Source organism: Marmota monax, unplaced genomic scaffold, assembly GCF_021218885.2.
Source record: "Marmota monax isolate L192 unplaced genomic scaffold, Marmota_monax_Labrador192_F-V1.1 WCK01_AAM20220418_F8-fsc00057, whole genome shotgun sequence".
Taxonomy (NCBI): Eukaryota; Metazoa; Chordata; class Mammalia; order Rodentia; family Sciuridae; genus Marmota; species Marmota monax.
Window position 1 is genome coordinate 6,202,362 of NW_026693933.1, and position 18,415 is coordinate 6,220,776.

At 37.6% G+C, this 18,415-nt stretch overlaps 1 protein-coding gene across 1 annotated transcript in view; it reads right to left on the reverse strand.

Moving 5' to 3' along the window:
• Nucleotides 1-892: 892 nt before the first annotated feature.
• The window catches only part of Macc1 (MET transcriptional regulator MACC1), a 101,974-nt gene continuing 84,451 nt past the window's right edge, over nt 893-18,415 (reverse strand). The window contains exon 5 of the mRNA XM_046463617.2: nt 893-8,163. Coding sequence (XP_046319573.1) covers nt 8,125-8,163 — 39 coding nt within the window. The 3' untranslated portion in view covers nt 893-8,124. The remainder of the gene's footprint in view (nt 8,164-18,415) is intronic.

Below are 18,415 nucleotides of genomic sequence, written 5' to 3' on the forward strand. Positions count from 1 at the left end.
AACTTCTGATCACCTTCAATGTCTTCTCTCTAACCCAAGACCTCATTATATTTCATCTAGAGGACGGAAATAACCTTCCAGCTTATTTTCTACCACGCTGTTCCTGTAATTACACCACACCACATACATATTGGCTTCCATCTCATTCAAAGTAAAATCCAAATTTGTTTCCAAGCGCTCCCTGATCTCACATTTCTGTCTCTGACTACTCTTATCTCCATCTTGATTAATCACTTCCAGCCTTATATTCCAAGCTTACTCATACCCGTTTGTCATTGTTCTGGTTGTTCACACTGCATGGATATTACGTGATAATATCGGCCCACATTATCACATAATTTGCTCTCATTGAATTCAGACTTATTCTTTACTATCTCTTCAGAAAAGCCTTCACTGAACACCTTCTGTAATTCTTCTTTACAATTCTTTTTAGCATGTAACCTGATGTAACATTATCTGTTTGTTTGCTTATTGGTTTGCCTAACTCCCAGCTAGAAAGTAGATTCCAAGAAGGTATAAATGACACCACACTTCTTACCCCAAATACTGCCATGCACATAGTACCTCTTCAATAAAATATTTTTGGAAGGGCTAGGGATGTAGCTCAGTGGTACAGTGCATGCACAAGGCCTTGGGTTTTGTTGGCAACAGGTCCACCTTGGCCCCTGCAGCCCTACCTCCACTAGTTTGTTCTGCATGCCAGTGTGGCCAGCTCACAAGGCCATGGCGAACTTGCGGTTTTTCTGTTCCTGCTTATCCGTCTGAGACATATGTATCCCACGGGAATGCCTTGACCTTTTCTGGTCTGATGGACTTATTGTTAAGGGAGGTTTCGGTACCTGACAATAATAGATGTTGAAACTAAATTTCTCCCCCCTCCCTCCTGCTTTTGGGTAGTTTTCCACTTCTGCTGCTTGGGGTATAAAAAAAGGTGTGTTAGCAATAAAGATTATTGACTCCTGGATGAAGAACCTTGGTGTCCTGTGTGTCTTTTAACCTCGCCGTCCCTCGCCGGACTCGGCTCCCTTGGCCGGACGCGGCAGGTTTGATCCCCAGAACCAAAAAATAAAAAAGAATTCTTTCTAAAATATTTGCTCAGTAGACTTGTTTCCAACGAAGAGAGATTCTATATTATTTTATTGCACATGGAATACTCACAAAAATTGGCCTTTCATTTGCAATGGACAGGACAATTGGGGTACCAAGAAAGGCCAACCAATAAACAACAAAAGATCTCATATTCATTATAAAGAAACAATGCAGATGCCCACCTAAACCTTTACACTGTAAAAGAAACCAAGTTTTCTTCATCAAACAAATATTTACTCTGTCCATAAGAATCCATTACAGGCTAAGACAGGAGGATCCCAAGATTGAGACCAGCCATTAGCAAGGCCCTAAGTAACTTAGTGAGACCCTGTCTCAAAACAAAAAATAAAAGGGCTGGAGATATAGCTCAGTAGTAAAACATCCCTGGACTCAATCCCTAGTAACAAAAACAAAAACAAATTTTCCTGCCAAAAAAGAAAGGCTCACTCAGTATGTCACTCATTTCAGAAAGAATTATTCTTTACTTTATACTTACATCTACTTTAATCTTATATCTACTATTTGCCAGGCTCCTGACTCAGGACCAAAGATAGTTTTAAAAGAAAGTATTTGCCTAAGGCAACAAATGAATATGGGAAATTTAAACAGTATATATCACAGAGGTCAAATGTAATGTGAAATTTGTAACGAAAAAGAACAGGTTCAAGTTAGTGGCCTTTTATTGAGGACTTAATTGCTGAATAATACTTATTGGCTATAAATGGGAAGGGGAGAGAAGGAATCTCCACATGACAAGCTTAGTAAATACAAATCAATGGAATTTTACAACATGTTTAGAGAATAGTAAGCTATATGACTTGGTGGAAATATAGATTATAAATGGTAAAGGTATACTAAAGGCAAATCCTGAGAGCTACAGAAGCTAAGTTAATGGAAAAAGAGCTTAATGGATAGGTGACAAGAAACTGCAGAAGGCTTTAAGAAGAAAGTGATGCAAATCTAAGTCATACTTTGATAAATTTTATTTGGCTAGGGATATTGCACTTAGGTAAGACCTATAGAGATCATGGAACACAGATGAGCAAGTTTTCCCTGAATTGTGGTGTCAAAAGATTTCATATTCATTATAAAGAAACAATGCAGATGCCCAATCAATCCCTAGTAACAAAAACAAAAACAAATTTTTTTTGTAGAGTAGATCGGCTACTCTAGCAGGAAGTCAACTTTCTGTGTGTGTGTGTGTGAGGGATCTGACCACTGTAGAGTCAGGAATAGGTAATGTCACATAGAAGCTGTGGGTAGGGGGATTGGTCCCCAAAGCACTTCTAATCCTCAGGAAAAAAGAGAGGAAAGAAATGTGTTTTATAAAGCTCTTCTGTCTAGCAAATATTTCGACCCTCTGATTACTACAGAATCAAGTTATATTATGTATTCCTACCTATACCTCCCTAGCAAAAAGAAAATGTAGAGTGCCATGTGATTTACTAATTTCCAACCCATTAGAAAATCTAGAGTGTAAAAACACTTAGCTTAAGATGAAATAGTTCCTGGCTTCCATCATTGAAAATAAAGAAATCTCTGTTTTCACCCCGGAATGAGAGGTCACTAAGTGAGATGAATAATGTTCTACAATTACTGAACTTTGCAGGATGTGCTGAGTAATATATTTATGTGAAATTTGCACAACTCCTTAATTAGTTTTAAATATCAAACTTATCCTCACTGACATCTAAGCTTGAATATTATCCAATTCAAACCAAGTATGTGGTTTCGAATTTGCTGTCTGCAAATGGCATGCTCTTCAGGGTTACTTATGCAGCAATATTTTGATCTCAGTTGCTACATGATATGTCTTAAGAATTATGACCAGATAATTCCATTTAGTCCCAGAAATAGAGTACAAATTTCTAAGCAGATCTGTTGTGAAAATGATTTTAGAATATTGCATTTATCTGGCTTTTAAACTTTTCTAAATATCATTTCTGACTTATGATGGCAGATCAAATAAATATGTATAATATAGCTTCCATCAGGGGTGGAGGGACACATGTAAGTTATCACAAAGAGATGTCATAAAAAATGCAAAAAATCACAAGAATGTGATAAAGAGCAGATGAGGCTGTGGTGCCCATGGTCAATGCATATGACAGAAACTGGGATGAAGTCCACTGGGAGATAAAACCCAGCTCTTTATTCTGCATTCTCCAAGTGGGACTTGTGTCATCCTAATTCACACAAATTTAACTGGTTTTGAAAACCCAAGAAGGCCAAAATTAAAGTTGGCAATAGGGAAAGCAACAATGCAGCACAATTTGTATTTTAAAAAATATAGGGGTACCAACAAGGGTGAAAGTAAGTAAAGGCTCTTGGGATAGTGAACACAAAGAAGCTGGATCCCTTTCTTACAACATGCATCTGGGTAATTGTCCTTCAGCCCCCAAAGTCTGGAGGTTTGGTCTCTGGCACAGGTGAAAAATGTCCCTGTATTGGGGATTTGGGATAATTTTGGAGATTACTGAAATTAGAAGATTAGGTGACCACTGACATTCCAAATACTGAATGCACAACCATCCCCTCTCCTTCAGGGAATCCACAATTCTGGAACTCACAATTCCAAGCAATCCCACTGTCTGAAGATGTTAACCTTAGGGGTTCCTCAAGAATGACTCACTCAAAAAAACCTTGAGAGAAACCAAATTTCACAGAGATTGTAATCAATTTTTTGTTTACTACTTTTTTTTAATACTGGGGAGTGAACCAGGGTACTTAACCACAAAGACACAATCACAGCCCTTTTTTATTTTTAATTTAGAGAGATGGTCTCTTTAAGTTGCTTAGGGCCTTGCTAAATTCCTGAGGCTGGTTTTGAACTTGTGATCCTCCTGAGTTGCTAGGATTACAGCCATGTGCCACCACACACAGCTGTCTCCTACTTTTATTTGTAAGAAGAATGCCAAATTTTAACTGATGTTTGAGAGACATAACTTTAATATGGATTATAGTGATATATACAATCAAAAAGGTAGAAAACTCCAACTAGAAGAAATAGAGATTATTCGGGATAAAGAAACATTGATATCATTAATATATGCAGAGATAAGAGAAGATATTGCTTAAATTGTTTTAATATAAATGAAATAGACAAATAAGAATTCTTGGGAACTAAAAATATATGCCAATAGAAATGAAAAGTCAACAGAAGGTGAATGGTAGGCACATAAAATTCAGGAAATGTTCTTGGAAACTACAAGAAGAAAATTAAATGGAAAATAAGAAAATTAGAAGACTAGTCTAGGTGGTCCAACATCCAACAGCCTTCTCTTATCCTCTTCCATATTTTTGTGCCTATTTTATTGTCAATATGGATGAATATATATTCTCATTTGAGAAATCTTTGAAAGATATATGTTGCTTTGGGTAGCAACAGAGTTTGCAGAGCAATGAGTTTTTCATCAAGGTCAAGGTTATTCTTCTACTTGCAGACTGAGTTATTTTTAAGCACTGCACCCACCTATAGGACAAAATGATCTACAAGACAAGCCACCATCCAATCCATGCATTAAGCTCTTTCTTTCATGATTAGATCTTCTCTTCTAGAGACTAGGATTCTATCTCTCTGATACATTGCCATGCCTGCACATGAGCCTGTGTCTGTTTCCACACAGTGAACTCTTAATAAAGTTTGATCAAATAAATATTAAGTAAACATTTATCCAGTAAAAGTGGATATGTGTGTATGTATATAATTATATAATTGTAGGTGACTCAACATCAGCAGCTGCAGTTAATGAAGCAATTATTGCTTCCCTCATTTAATGTCTCTGATGAGATTGTGGCGCTCGAGTAGCAAAAAGGAACATACAAACATCAACTGGATTTGCAGAACTTGATTCTGCTATTTTTGCAACTGTCAAATTGCTCTATGATGAATGTATTCAACACTGAACTGCATGGAAATGCCCCAGTAATCAGTCTCTTATGGCCATGTCGTTGATGATGTTCAGAAACTTTGATGATGATTTAGTTACTATGTACTAAACTTATTTATGGGAATTTAGAGGTCTGTCACAAAAGTTTATTTTGACACCAAGTATGAAGTATTATTGAACTATGGCATTCCTAGAGGGGACAGTAATTCATCCTTAATGAAGAGGCACCTGTTCTGGAGATAGCTTTTCCTTCCCACTTCTAGTGGCTCTAACAGCACCAACACGTGGGGCTTACAAAATGCTTAATTTATTAGTTTGAGATACCACATTACATTGCCTCACTCCAAGAGACACATGTCATGATAAAGTCGAAACACTGGTCACATGACCAAAGGTCCTCCTACTTGTGGCATCATCCAGTGGCATATGCCTATTTAAGGGATGAAAAGCTTACTAAATATCCAATAAGCCATCAGCAGCAAAGTTGAGACCCAGAGGGAAGATGTCTTCTAGCACGGGATGTATGCACTGGCTTGATACCAGTGCCTGACACTGTGTGTCTAACAGTGAGGTACATGGGCCCAGGAAACAAGGGGTGCAAGAAGGACTGACCCTTCTCAGCATCATTGCCAGTGCAGCACTTGCAGACATTTTGCTTCCCATCTCTGAAATATTGGGCTTATGGGGTAGAAATCCTTGTACCCATGGAAGATGCTTCTACCAGGGAAGAGACTAAGTACTGCATTGAACCTAAACCTACACTGGTGAATAGCCAGGCTGAAAATAAAAGTTACCACTCTGAAATACTAAGGAGTTTCCAGATATACAATAGGGATACAATTTAGGACATCTACAAATCTAGAAAGCTTCCTTTAAGTTACTTTATGTTTCCATGAGTAATGATAACTATAAATGGCTGGTTATGACATCTATCACTCAAGAAGAATAAAGCAGCTGAAGGCTTCAACTTTTAGCAGTATCAGTCTGGCCACGCTCCAGGCAAAGAACCTGGACCTGTTAAAGTACTTGAAAGTACAATACAGGGATATAATGGATATAATTGTAACATTGGGACTAGGTGCAGTAGAAAGATCTGTAGCTATTTAACTAACTCTTTCAAGTTAATTCTTTTATAGAGATTACAGCAGCACCAACTTGAAGACTCAGTCTGCACTTAATGGAAGTCATGAACAGGTAATAAAGGTGTAAATCATGTGGACTGTTATCAGATATCTCTTGTTTGTCACATCAAAATCCCTCAACTCAATGTTTTATTCCAGTGGTTTCTAGATGACTGAATTCCAGGAAGTGTAACTTTATAAATTTCTCCTCAGCTGCACTATTATTAAGTTGCTCACCTTTGCCCCTGGGGCTTTTCTGCCACAGCATATGAGATGTGTACAAGAACTTGCCCTACCATTCTGATGTAAACACAAATCAGAAAAGGCAAGGGAATTTTTACTCTATGAGGACTGAGATGTCACCACACAGGGAGAATGATATGTTCTCTGACACTGAGCAATGAGGCGGCTAGTGTGTAAGAAGAAAAATATCTAGAAATACATTATCAATAGACTACCTCATGCTCAGGTAGAAAGATAACCTTTTAGATGTATTATGTGTTCTAAGAAGCTAGAAAGCAAATTAAAGGACTGCAAATGTCCTTTGATTTATTTTGCTCTTTGGGACAAATTGCATTTTATTTCCTATATTAGCAGTTACATCTTATTTCCCATGCCTATCATGATCACCTTTTCTTTTGTCATGATTTAGATGTGAGATGTCCCCCAAAAGCTCACGTGTGTGCAAGATAATGCAAGATTTAGAAGTGAAATAGTTGTGTTAGGGGAGCATTAATCCAATTGGTGAATTAATCCCCTGGTAGGAATTAACTGGGTGGTAACCGAAGGCAGGTAGGGTGTGCCTGGAGGAGGTAGATAATTGGGAGTGACTTAGGGGTATATATTTTGTCTGGTGAGGGGATAGTGCCCTCTATCTCTTTCCGTCTCAATCTCTTTCCTCTCCCTCTCTCCATTCTAATGCCGTGTTCCCTGCTGCTTTCCTTCACCACACTCTTCTGCAATGATATTCTGCTCATCCCAGGCTCTGAGGAAAGGGGTTGGCTATCTATGGATTGAGACCTTTGAAACCATGACCCCCCAAGTCAACTTGTCCTTCTCTACAATCATTCTTGTCAGGTCTTTGCTCCCAGCAACAAAAAAACTGACTAAGACACCTTCCTTGATGCTTATTTAAAAAGAAAACAACAACAACAACAACAAAAACACCTACCTCTATATGAAAATAAGATGACAGTGTTCTCCATCAAAATTCTCTTTTCCCTAGTGACGTCCCTCCTAGGATATGAAACTTTAGAATACTGTAAGTGTCTCTGCTCCCCCCTTTCTTCTACTTCTTTTCTTTATCCCTAGGAGAATTCTAAGGAATACTCTTCTTCTTTCTCCCTACAAACCAAATTCAACTTTTAAATTTTAATGAAAAAATTTCACCTTTTCAATTCCAAATTAATATTTGAATTTCCTCACACAATTCATCTCCTCTATTTTCAGAACCTTTATTTAGGTCTGGATTTCATTTCCAATTTCTGTTATCATCCAGTCATACGTAACCGGATGCTGTATGGCTCCTTGCTTACCTGTTTCCTCTATCTTTTTTAGTTTTTTAGTTTTTCACCATCTTGATAATTCTAATTTATCTGATCTCCAGAGAAATAACTTTTCCATTTCCTCAGATTAAATAGTGACATATTTTCTTAAAATGTGTAAATAAATAACACAGGATTTGAGAGTTACCTTCCTTTTCCTCCCAGGAGTCTATAGGTGAAAGTACAATGTTAGAAATTAGAAATGATTAGGTAGTTTAAAAACCCCAATTATTGTTCCGACACCCAGAAGACTCTAATTTAATTCATCTACAGTGAAGCCTCGCATCAATAATTCTAAAGCTCCCCAAGTGTTAGTGAGGTTTCTGTCAGAAAATACCTGAGAAATCAACTTATAAGAACAACAAACTGATTTTGGCTCATGTTGCCAGAGTTTTCAGTCCATGGTCGGCTGGCTCTATTGCTTTAGGTGTCTGATGAGGCAGCACATCATGGTGAGAGCATCTGGTAGAGGAGATCTGTTCACCTCATGCTGATGGAAGGCAGAGAGCAAGGAAGAGGCTATACAAAAAGGAAAAAAAAAACAAAAAAAAACTTTAAAATAATTAAAGTTTCTACACAAAACTTTAAATATTTTATACTTATGTCTGAAATTTGGGATTTTTACCTTCTTACGTGTGTGTTCCTTATAAACCCTGATTAGAACTTTAAATATCAGTTTATTGGGCTTTCTTAAATTCAGGGAAGTTTTTCTCTTTTATTTATTTAATTAATATCTTAACCTAATCTTCCCCACCCCACCCACCTTTCTGGAAGTCTCGAATCTCTCTTTAATGTTATTTAATTATTTTCTCTAATTTTCCATTCTTGCACATTTTTATTTGTGATTTTCCTCCGTATTTTTTTTTCCTATGTTACTAATTCAGTAAACAACAAACTTGGAAGATGGTTGTTAGTCAGCTTTGCATTTTTGTGATAAAGAACAACTTAAAGAAAGAAAAGTGTGTTTTGGTTCACAGTTTCAGAGGTTCAGTCCATGGTCAGTGAAGTCCATTGCTCTGGGTCCAAGGTGGGGTAGGACATCATGGTGGAAGAGCATGGGAAAGGAGCTCTACTGCATTCATGATGGCTAGGAAGCAGAGAAAGGAAGGGGAAGGGGCTGCAGAGAAGGCGAATCCTGCATGTTTCCAGTGACCCACCTCCTCTAGTCATACCCCACCTGCCTACAGTTACCATTCAGTCCATTCAAACTAGGATGGACTGGTTGGGTGAGAGCCTTCATAATCTAATGATTTCATCATTCATGCATTATCACAGAAATTTTTGGAGGATACCTCATATCCAAATCATATCAGTGATGTTATGTTATTCCATAAAGTCATTTCAAGCTATGCTTGAACATTATTAAATACTATTTATCATTTATGTATTCAAATGTTTAGCATATGTGCCATGTCAAGAGCCTTGTTTCATGGTCCTATAAGTTCTTTCTCTCCCTTTTTGTTGACTCCTTTATTTGAGCTGCAGTTTTCTGGCTTCCTCTCATTTCAGCTAAAATTCACTATTGAGGAACACTAAAGGGCAGCAGTTCCATGAAGGGTGGCCTCTGATGATGTGGCCTGACAGTGTAGCAGCTGCCACTTTGTCCTCCCTAGTGGCAGAAAGTCTTTCTGTTCCCTCGTGCCCAAATACCTCTGATCCTCTGGGATAGAAAACTCAACCTACTTTCCAGTTATTTCTTCACTCAGGAATAAGTTAAAAACATAAAAATAAAAAAGCACACTCAGGTGGGCTTCTTGACCTTTTTACTTTTACTCTCATTAAGTCCTCCTCCTATCACCACCACCACTACCCTGCCAAAGCAGAATCACTTGAAAGATCCACAGCATTTGGCTATTCATCACGGATTCTCTTCCTCTGGTTGCTGCCTTTTTTCCAATCCTCGGAGTGCAGTTAATCTTGCAGCAGTTCCACCTGTCAGAGTTCTGAGAGTCAAAGGCTCAGTCTTCAGTTCTTACCTGCCTGATTATTGCAATGGCAGCTTGGCATGAGAAGGGAAAGGGTTGAAATGAAAAGCAGAGGAAGCCAAATGCATTCCATAAATATCTTACCAAGAAGCTCTGCCCATCATGTTTTAAATTTTAAGAAATTTGTACTTACTCTAGAATTCTCTACATCAAGGTTCTCAGTTGAGGAATTATGGGCTAAATAGAGCCTGCTTATCAATGTCTTGCAAAGGCCACAGTAAGTAGGAGGCCTTCTAAGCATTAATGTAAGGAGTGTGCCATAACATGTAGAATACAAATTTATATATATTCTTCTCTATCCAGCTAATCAGACACAAGTGTTCTATGGTATGGGCTATGTATAATGCTTTTCAAAATTTCCCACATAGTTCAGATATATACCCAGAGATGGAGAACCATTGATATAGATGAACAAAGGCCCATATTTTTAAATCTTTTACAGCCACTATATACATCAGTGGTTATCAAAGTGTGGTCTAAGAATTACATAAACCAGAACATATGAAGTGCTATTTAAAATGCTAATATCTAGGCCTCACACAAATCTAAAGAAACTGAATTCTTGGGTAGAGGCCTTAGAATGATCATTTTTACTAAATTGTTGAGATGATGATGATGCACACCAAATTTTTAAGAATTACAAAATAAGATGTGGTTGAACACAAAGAAGAACATCAACACCAAAAGAACAAAGATGTGGATAGAAGAGAGAGCTTGGAATGGAAACATGGGAGAGGCTAGCTAAACAGGTATACGGTTGAGAAAAGAGCGGTGCAGAGTCCCCGTGTGAATCACTGGACTAAAAAGTTAGAAAAAAAAGAGAACACTCTGAATATAAGATAGGTGGTAGAGTTGGTTGGTTCTTTTTTCCTTCCTTTTATTCTTCGATAAATGTTTTTATCCTGTCAACAATTTCCATGCACAGCTATCGTGATGTTATCAGAAACCATTTGAAAACCTTGTAGTTTTCTTTCATGCTGAATGAAAATGTATAAAAGTGATGACAAGAATTGGAGTTGGGAAATGGGAAAAGGAAATTTGACCTCCTACGCTCTCTTCCCAATCCTCAACCCAGTCACCAATCCAAATCTATTAAACTCTCTATCCAAAGGCACCATGAACATTCCTGCCATTGGAAATTGTCCAAAATGGTCCCTTTTCTCTCTTGTGTTTGATGGAGTTCTTCATACATTCAAAAATCTAGTTTGAATGACATCCCATCTGTGAAGTTATTTTTTAAGCCTCTTTTATGAGTCAGAAGTGATGCTTCTTTCTGCCATATTTCTTTGTTAATAGTCCTTTTTCTACTACTCTCAGTTGGATATGTGAGCAAGAACCAGCCATTCTTCCTGACTGAAACTCAAATACCCATCAGAGGGCCTGGAACATAAGATGCTCTGCTCAATAAATTATGATATGAGTTTACCTCATTGAGTCAATTTAGCTAATGTTGAGTCAGCTGTTTCTGTACTGCCAGTTAATATACCACATGTAGTGCAACTGCTTTATTCCAGACAGGTTGACCTGAGATTCGGGCAGCCAGAAGAAGATATGCAGGCCCATAAGGACATCTGACATGCTTTTATTTGAGGGGTGGGCAATCTGTGCAGAAAAAATTCTGGGTCAATTTATATAGTAAATTAAAACAAAGCTGGCAGCATGCCAAGCATGATATCACAGTTTACTTAAGATTGTGCATGTGCTGTTTTTCTTGATCTACAGAAAATATTTTAGACATTCCCTCCCCTCCATCCAGGTGAGGGGGGCTAACTGACTCCATTTTCCTTATACCATGTCTGCCTCTCTTCTACTCATTTACTAATTTGTATTTTGAGAAGAAACAAAAAGAGTGGAAGAATCAGGGAAAGAAAAGAAGAAGGTGTGTGTTCTCTGAAAGGTTTCTATACATAGTTTTGCTGCCCAATACCCATTCATGTATTAGATAGCACAGGCTGTTAGACTACGTAACAATTGAATCTCAAAAATAGCAAGAGGCTCACAAATCCATTAGTGTTTCTACTTTGGACTATCTTCTCAACGTGGATAGGAGAAAGATTGTGCTCTACATATCAAGCAGGAATCCAGAAATGACAGAAGGTCTGCCATCATTCTATGTAGCTATCTCAATCCAAGTTTCAGTATTTGCTAAGAAGTGGGTGTGGAAAAATAATGTTGAAATTTTACATTTAATCTTAAATGCCTGTACCCTGAAGTTAAGAATGTTAATTTCCTCTCAAAATTGACTAGTCAAAATTAAGCACAAATTTAGTCAGGTTTTTGGTGTCTGCGACTAAAAGACCTGACCAGAACAACTATAGAGGAGGAAAAGTTTATTTGGGGGCTCACAGTTTCAGAGGTCTCAGTCCATAGACAGCAGGCTCCTTTCCTCAGGGCTCAAGGTGAGGCAGGACACCATGGGGAAAGAATGTAGCAGAAGGAAGCAGCTCACATGATAATCAGGAAGCAGAGAGAGAAATCTCCACTTGCCAAATACAAATATTTACTCCAAGCAGCACCCCCAAAGCACCACTTACTCCAGACACACCCCACCTACTTTCAATTACCACTCAATTAATCCCATCACTGGGATTAATTTAGTGGTAATTGATTAATTCACTGATTGGGCTAAGGCTTTCATAACACAATCATTTCTCCTCTAAACCTTCTTGCATTGTGTCACACATGAGCTTTTGGGGGACACCTCACATCCAACATCAGGGCTCCAATTTAATTGCAGGGAATACTGGATAGTTTCCCCATGTGTGCAAGAAAGAAGGAAGAACTGAGTGAGATAGTTATCTCGAACACAGAGATATTAAACATCTACTATGTGCTAAAGGCTGGGCCAGAAAAATAAGAAAATAACTGTGAGATCAGAACAGTCCTGCTTTTATGGAGCTCATGAGGCAATGAAAAGGAAATTGAGATAGTCCACTTTATAATAAAGAAACGCTGAGTTTTCAGTAAGATTCATACAAAATATAAACATTATCAGCATCACACATTACAAATGATAAGCAACACTCTTAAGAAAGGAACTTCAACAGCACATGCCACAACACTGTCTGGCAAACTTAAATCCATCAATTATAACCCTGTTTGTGATACTATAAAGTGTTTTGGTTCTGGATTGAATAGTCCTCACATTGCATGGCTAGAGTTAGCATAGGCAGGCCTCTGAGTGCTATGGTCTTTTGGTTTATACATCATTTCACAGTTCAGTTCTAGGAATATGATTAACTTGTATTCAATAAATAGCACAAGCACACCTCATAAATCTTTGAATTACAGATATGCTTACAACAGGCCAGACAAATAAAGTACATTCTGCTAAAAGCTTTCCTAGATCAGTGATTGAAAGGTAGGCAAATTTCAGTAGTCAGTCTTTGCAAGGAGGTATGGTTGGGGTTAAAAGAAAATCAGCCAGAGGTGTTCCCAAAGAGGAAAACATGAGTTATAGACCTACTGTCAACATTCTCCTATACAATAAATGATCCAGTAATTAGCCAAATAATTGCAAACCTACCACAGGGGCAAGTGCCGCAAGGGAAAAGTGCTTTCTGCTATGAAGAGGGGAGCTGAGATTTCAGAGAAGTCAGAAGTCTATATAAAAAAAAGTAGTGATTCAACAGAGCACTGTAGAAAGAATAAAGGTTGCTCCAGGCAGAGAAAATAGCATGTGCTTGGGAAGGAGCAGGCCTGTTTCAGGAACTGAAAGAAATCAGTGAGACTGGACTGTGAAGAACAAAGTAGAAGTGGGGTGGGCAATTCCAAAGACATCTGCTGGGGCCAAACCACAGACAGGCAAGAAAATTAGGAGTTTTTATCTCAGAACCAAAGAGGAATACTGAATATAGTTTTAATGGAGATGTTCAAAGAATAACATAATCATTGAAGGCAGGACAGATTAAAAATTAGGAAATAGGTTAGATAACTGTATACATCTCAGCAGATAGATGGTGTTATATAGATGAAAGGAGGTGTTCTGTATCATGAGATTATTAGGAGGAAGTGCCTAGCATCCATAATGACTTGGATATGAGGAGTGAGTACAGAGAGCTATGAATGAAATCTCTGTGAGTCTGGAAACTGGATGATACTATTCTCCACTACAGGAAACAGGAGAAGCAGATCAGTAGGAGAACACTGGGAACCATAGAAGTGAATCACTGGTCTTTGTACCCAAGCAAGTATTATTCAGTTATAGGCTGGGTTTCTCCAAAAGGCTCCTCTGAGAGACGGATCATGAAATTGCAGTTTAAACAAAGAGTGTGTGAAAAGGAATTGAAGGAGAGTTTTGAGATCAGCATCTAACATCTCAAACATGAGTAAGAGAAATTACACAACAAAAATGGTAATTGAAACATCAATGCCACATTTTCCTAGCATATCTCTTCAAGCAGTTAGGAGCTACATAAAATAACAAAATAGGAGCCAGCTGCTAAAAGGGGAGGGGAAGCAGAGTCACAGGGAAAAGGAAAGGACAGAATTGTCTGCTAAAATGTGTGTTATGAGACATTTAGCATTAAAAGGGGCAGACAGATACATGTGTCCTGTATAATTAGATGGTTCCTGTAATAATCAGTCACAGAAAGGAATAGCTAAGAGCATAAGGAAGAGTAGGAGGATCTGTCTGAGTCTTGTCAAAGCTTTGTTATACTTCGCTTCGGATTCCTCAGCTGGTATTTAATAGCTGTGTGACCTTGGGCAGGTGTTTAATCACTGTGTGCATCCCATTTATTCATCTTCAAAACAGAATTAATAATAGCTGCCCTGCCCACATAAAATAAAATAATGTACTAATATACCTCGAAAGTTTTAAAGCAGTTTAGTTTATGTGTTGTAATTTTATATCACATAACATGTTATTGTTACTAGTAAATGTCAATATTAATTCTCAAAATAAACAGCCAAGGCCCTAAAGAAGCTGGGGGAATGAAGGGTGGCAAGACTACAGCACAACCAGAAAAAGGCAATTTCACAGTGGAAATTCTGTGTAAGGACAAGTAAGGTGAAGTCAGCACTGTTTATGTTTTGAGAGGTTTTACTGGAAGTGCATGTGCAGGAAAATACAACATTCAAGCAAATCACAACAATCACAGAATAATCTTGCCAAGAATGAAATCTCCGAGGAGGGGACTTCCAAATTTTTCTTTCTTTCTCAATTGTAGTTCTTTTTTTTTAAAGGTGTAAGATCTGGGACGGCATTCTCTTTCCTGTAAATTTCGCGGAGCAAGTGTGTGGTGACCTTTGTTTCTCTTCAGATTATAAACTAATAGTCATTCTCTTGGAGTCTGCAGGAATGAAGATATCAACCATGGATCCTGGGAGCTCTTGGAAATGTGAAAGAAAGATGATCATGTCACCCATATGCACTCCAAGTCTTCAAGAAAGGATAGGAAAAGAGAAATATGTACATATTCACCCTTTCATTTCTAAGGTGCACTGTTTTTCAATGTTTAGTATTTTAGAAATTGGGAAGCAGCTTATAACTATCTGTACATTTAGAGCAATACACACACACATACATACACCAAAAAAAAAAACTATTGTTAACTTTATATGTTATTGAAGGCATAGTTTAATAAGGAAATACAATATACCAACTTAGAGTGATCACAATTTTTTAACAATCTTGCCAGTAAAAAGCAAAACAACAAAGAAATTCTTTTGCAAAAATTTTTATCATATTGAAGGGGATTGTTCACTCATCATTCATTAGAAAACTTTTATTGAACCCTTAATAAGTGCTTGTCTTGCCCTAGAAAATCTGGCCCTAGTCTCTCAAAAGAGCATGTGAGGAAGCCATCCTATTGGAAAGATAATTACTGCTGCAGACCTCTGGATTACCTTTTCCCTGTACCAAGCAACTTGCCCTGGAGGCCTCCCTGCATTACCTCTCATTTTTGCCTCTAAGCCTCTGATTCTTCAGACATAGCTCATTTTCAAACCAAAGATCATGGGATCTCTTGGATGATATTCTTGGACCCAGTCTTGGCTAGGGTAGGATGGAAGTCAGTGATTCTGACCATGCACAGGAAGCACTACCTATGAAAGGATACATTTCCATAGGAATCACAGTAAGCTTCCCAGAGGATTCCCAACCCATTCCTGTATTCATCAGTTTATTCTAGTGAAATTCAAGATTAAGTGCCCAAAAGTGGAATCCCCAAATTAACTCCAATATAAGAAATAAAGTCTAGTTTCTTCATCATAGCATTTAAGACTTACTATTGTTTGGATATAATCTGAGGGTACTCCAAGGGTTAAGTGTTGAAATTCAATCTCCATTGTGAGGAATGTTAACATAGATTGGCTTTTCTGTAGTATAGTACAGTAATAGTATGGTGTGGTATGATATGGTCTGATAAAAATGAGACATGAAAAAGGAAGAAACACACGGAAAGAAAAGCATATCTTAATTCCTTTTGACTGGACTTCTCTTTCAGTAGCCTCTCCAATGAGTTGAGCCTGGCTGCCATTTAGCTATTTCATTTTCACAAATTAATAATGTGGAATCCAAAGTTTCCCAGTAATGACTGGGAGATAAGCTAGACCGACACATGACCAAGAAGAGAGAAACTACAAACTAACTTAAAGAAAAGCTATCTTTTTGAATGATTCCTTTAATTTCACATGAAGAAATGAAGACATAAAAGGTATTATCTAAATTTTATATTTTAGTAGTACATTACTGTGTGCTTTTTAATGTTGATTTGAACAAGTCTCTAGAAAGCCATTATTAATGGTTTCAATATGAGGTATTCCCCAGAAGCTCCCATGTTCAAGCAGGTGTGTTCAGAGGTGAAATGTTTGGATGGAGAGCTGTAACCTACTCAGTCCATCCTAGTTTGAATAGACTAATTGAAGGCAGGTGGGGCACAGCTGGAGGAGGTGGGTCACTGGGTGTGTACCCTGGAAGACTGTATCTTCCCTGTGGTCCCTTATTCCTCTTTTTGCTTTCCAGCCAGCCAAAAGGGGAGCAGCTTTCCCCTACCCTGCTCTTTGCCATGATGTTCTGCTTTACCTTGGACACAGAGCAATGAAGTTGGCTGTTTATGGAGAGAGATCCCTGAATCCATGAGCCCCGAATAAACTTTTCCTCTTCTAAGTTTTTTCTGGTAAGGTATTTTGGTCACACTGATTAAAAAGCTGGCTAAAATAGCTGTCCTGACTTATGTTATTCAAAAATAAAAGTTTCAGAATGACATTTCAGCATGTTCCATAGAAAGTCACTATTCTTTGAGTCATTGATCAAGAGACTGAGAATCTAATTATTAAATGAGCTGTAAATGTACCTAATAATACTATCACTGAAGTTGGGTTTCTTTGTTTTTATTTAAGGATTTGTTGAAACCATATATATTGTGTTTATGGCATACTCTAACTGACCTGGGTAGTGGCCCATGTAAAAGGAGATAAGTTTTATGAAACAACATTCTTACAAAATTTCTTCTAAATTTACCTTGTGCCTCTTGACTATCAGCATACTCATTTTTTATAACTATGGGTAGGGCATCACTCAATGCAAGAAATAAAAAACAAACACATTTTTAAATTAATTGGGATTCTTAGTAATGAAGATAAAAATCTAAAAATGATTGCTGTCTGGAATTATTTAAAGATGAACACATATTTTTATATTTAAAAAGACTGTAAGTGGATAGATTGGAACTCTTGAGGCAATTGTGTTGCTAGCCCTTACCAAGTAAATATGTAAGGTCGTAAGTTGGGAATGTGAGAGGTAAATAGAGTCATTCTGGAAAAGATACTAGGGATCTTCAGGTATCCCTTGAAACCAAATATTTACAACTGATATATATCTAAACTCATAAAACCCACTCTACTTCTGCCACCAACACTATTATTGCTAAAGCTCAGGGGTAAGGAGTGACAGCTGAGTAAACACAGTTAGAGCCCTGTGTTGAAATTCAGGAAGTCTGATTCCCCAGGATCAGCCCAAAGACCAAGAGATAATGCTCCAAATGTTACCCTTTTCCCCTGGACTGTGAAAGAACATTAGATAGGATTGTCCTCATTCCCTTTTGGTAGATAGAATGAAACTTAAAAGTCATCCAACTTCAGCTAATATCAAATCAATCTCTATTAATAGAAAAATCCAACTCAGCATTGCATTTTCATTGCTTGAAAAGTGATGCTCAGAACTGTCCATCTGGAATTTAAGTTCAGCTTCTCCACACGTCTCTAAATGGAATAAGTTAGTTTTAAGAGTCCAAGCAAAATTATAATCAGCACACTGCAGAGGCTAACTTATTTCTTACGTTTTAAAATGCATACTAAATGTAATTTATGATTATTTGACAAAGAAATGTACATACATAACTAACTCCTTAGTCATCTCGTTTTATCTATTGCATATTAGAATACTTCGTTCATACATTTTGGCTGTACAGATGGCTCATAATTCATAATGGGCAGGAAAAAAAAGATGTGTCTGTTTTCTTTTCAACTTGTCTTTTTATATATCTTGAGGATATATAACATTCCCAAATGGTTCAAAATGAAGAATTGGTATTTTTGCTCTTTTTTCCCCTCTCAGCTGCTCATTTTATTTTTAATGTTTGAGCCAAAGTCATCTCACTCCTACTCAATGATGCAGAACTCTCTTGCTTCTCTCCTTGCCTTGAATATTTGAGTCTATCCAAAATTGCTTCTTGAGGAAACATTTATGTTTGCCCAAAACAGTTCCTGAGCCCAACTTTATTTGGAAGGATGGCAACCTTTCCTTTTATGAAAACTGGTAGCTCATTGTTTCCCATCCCTTC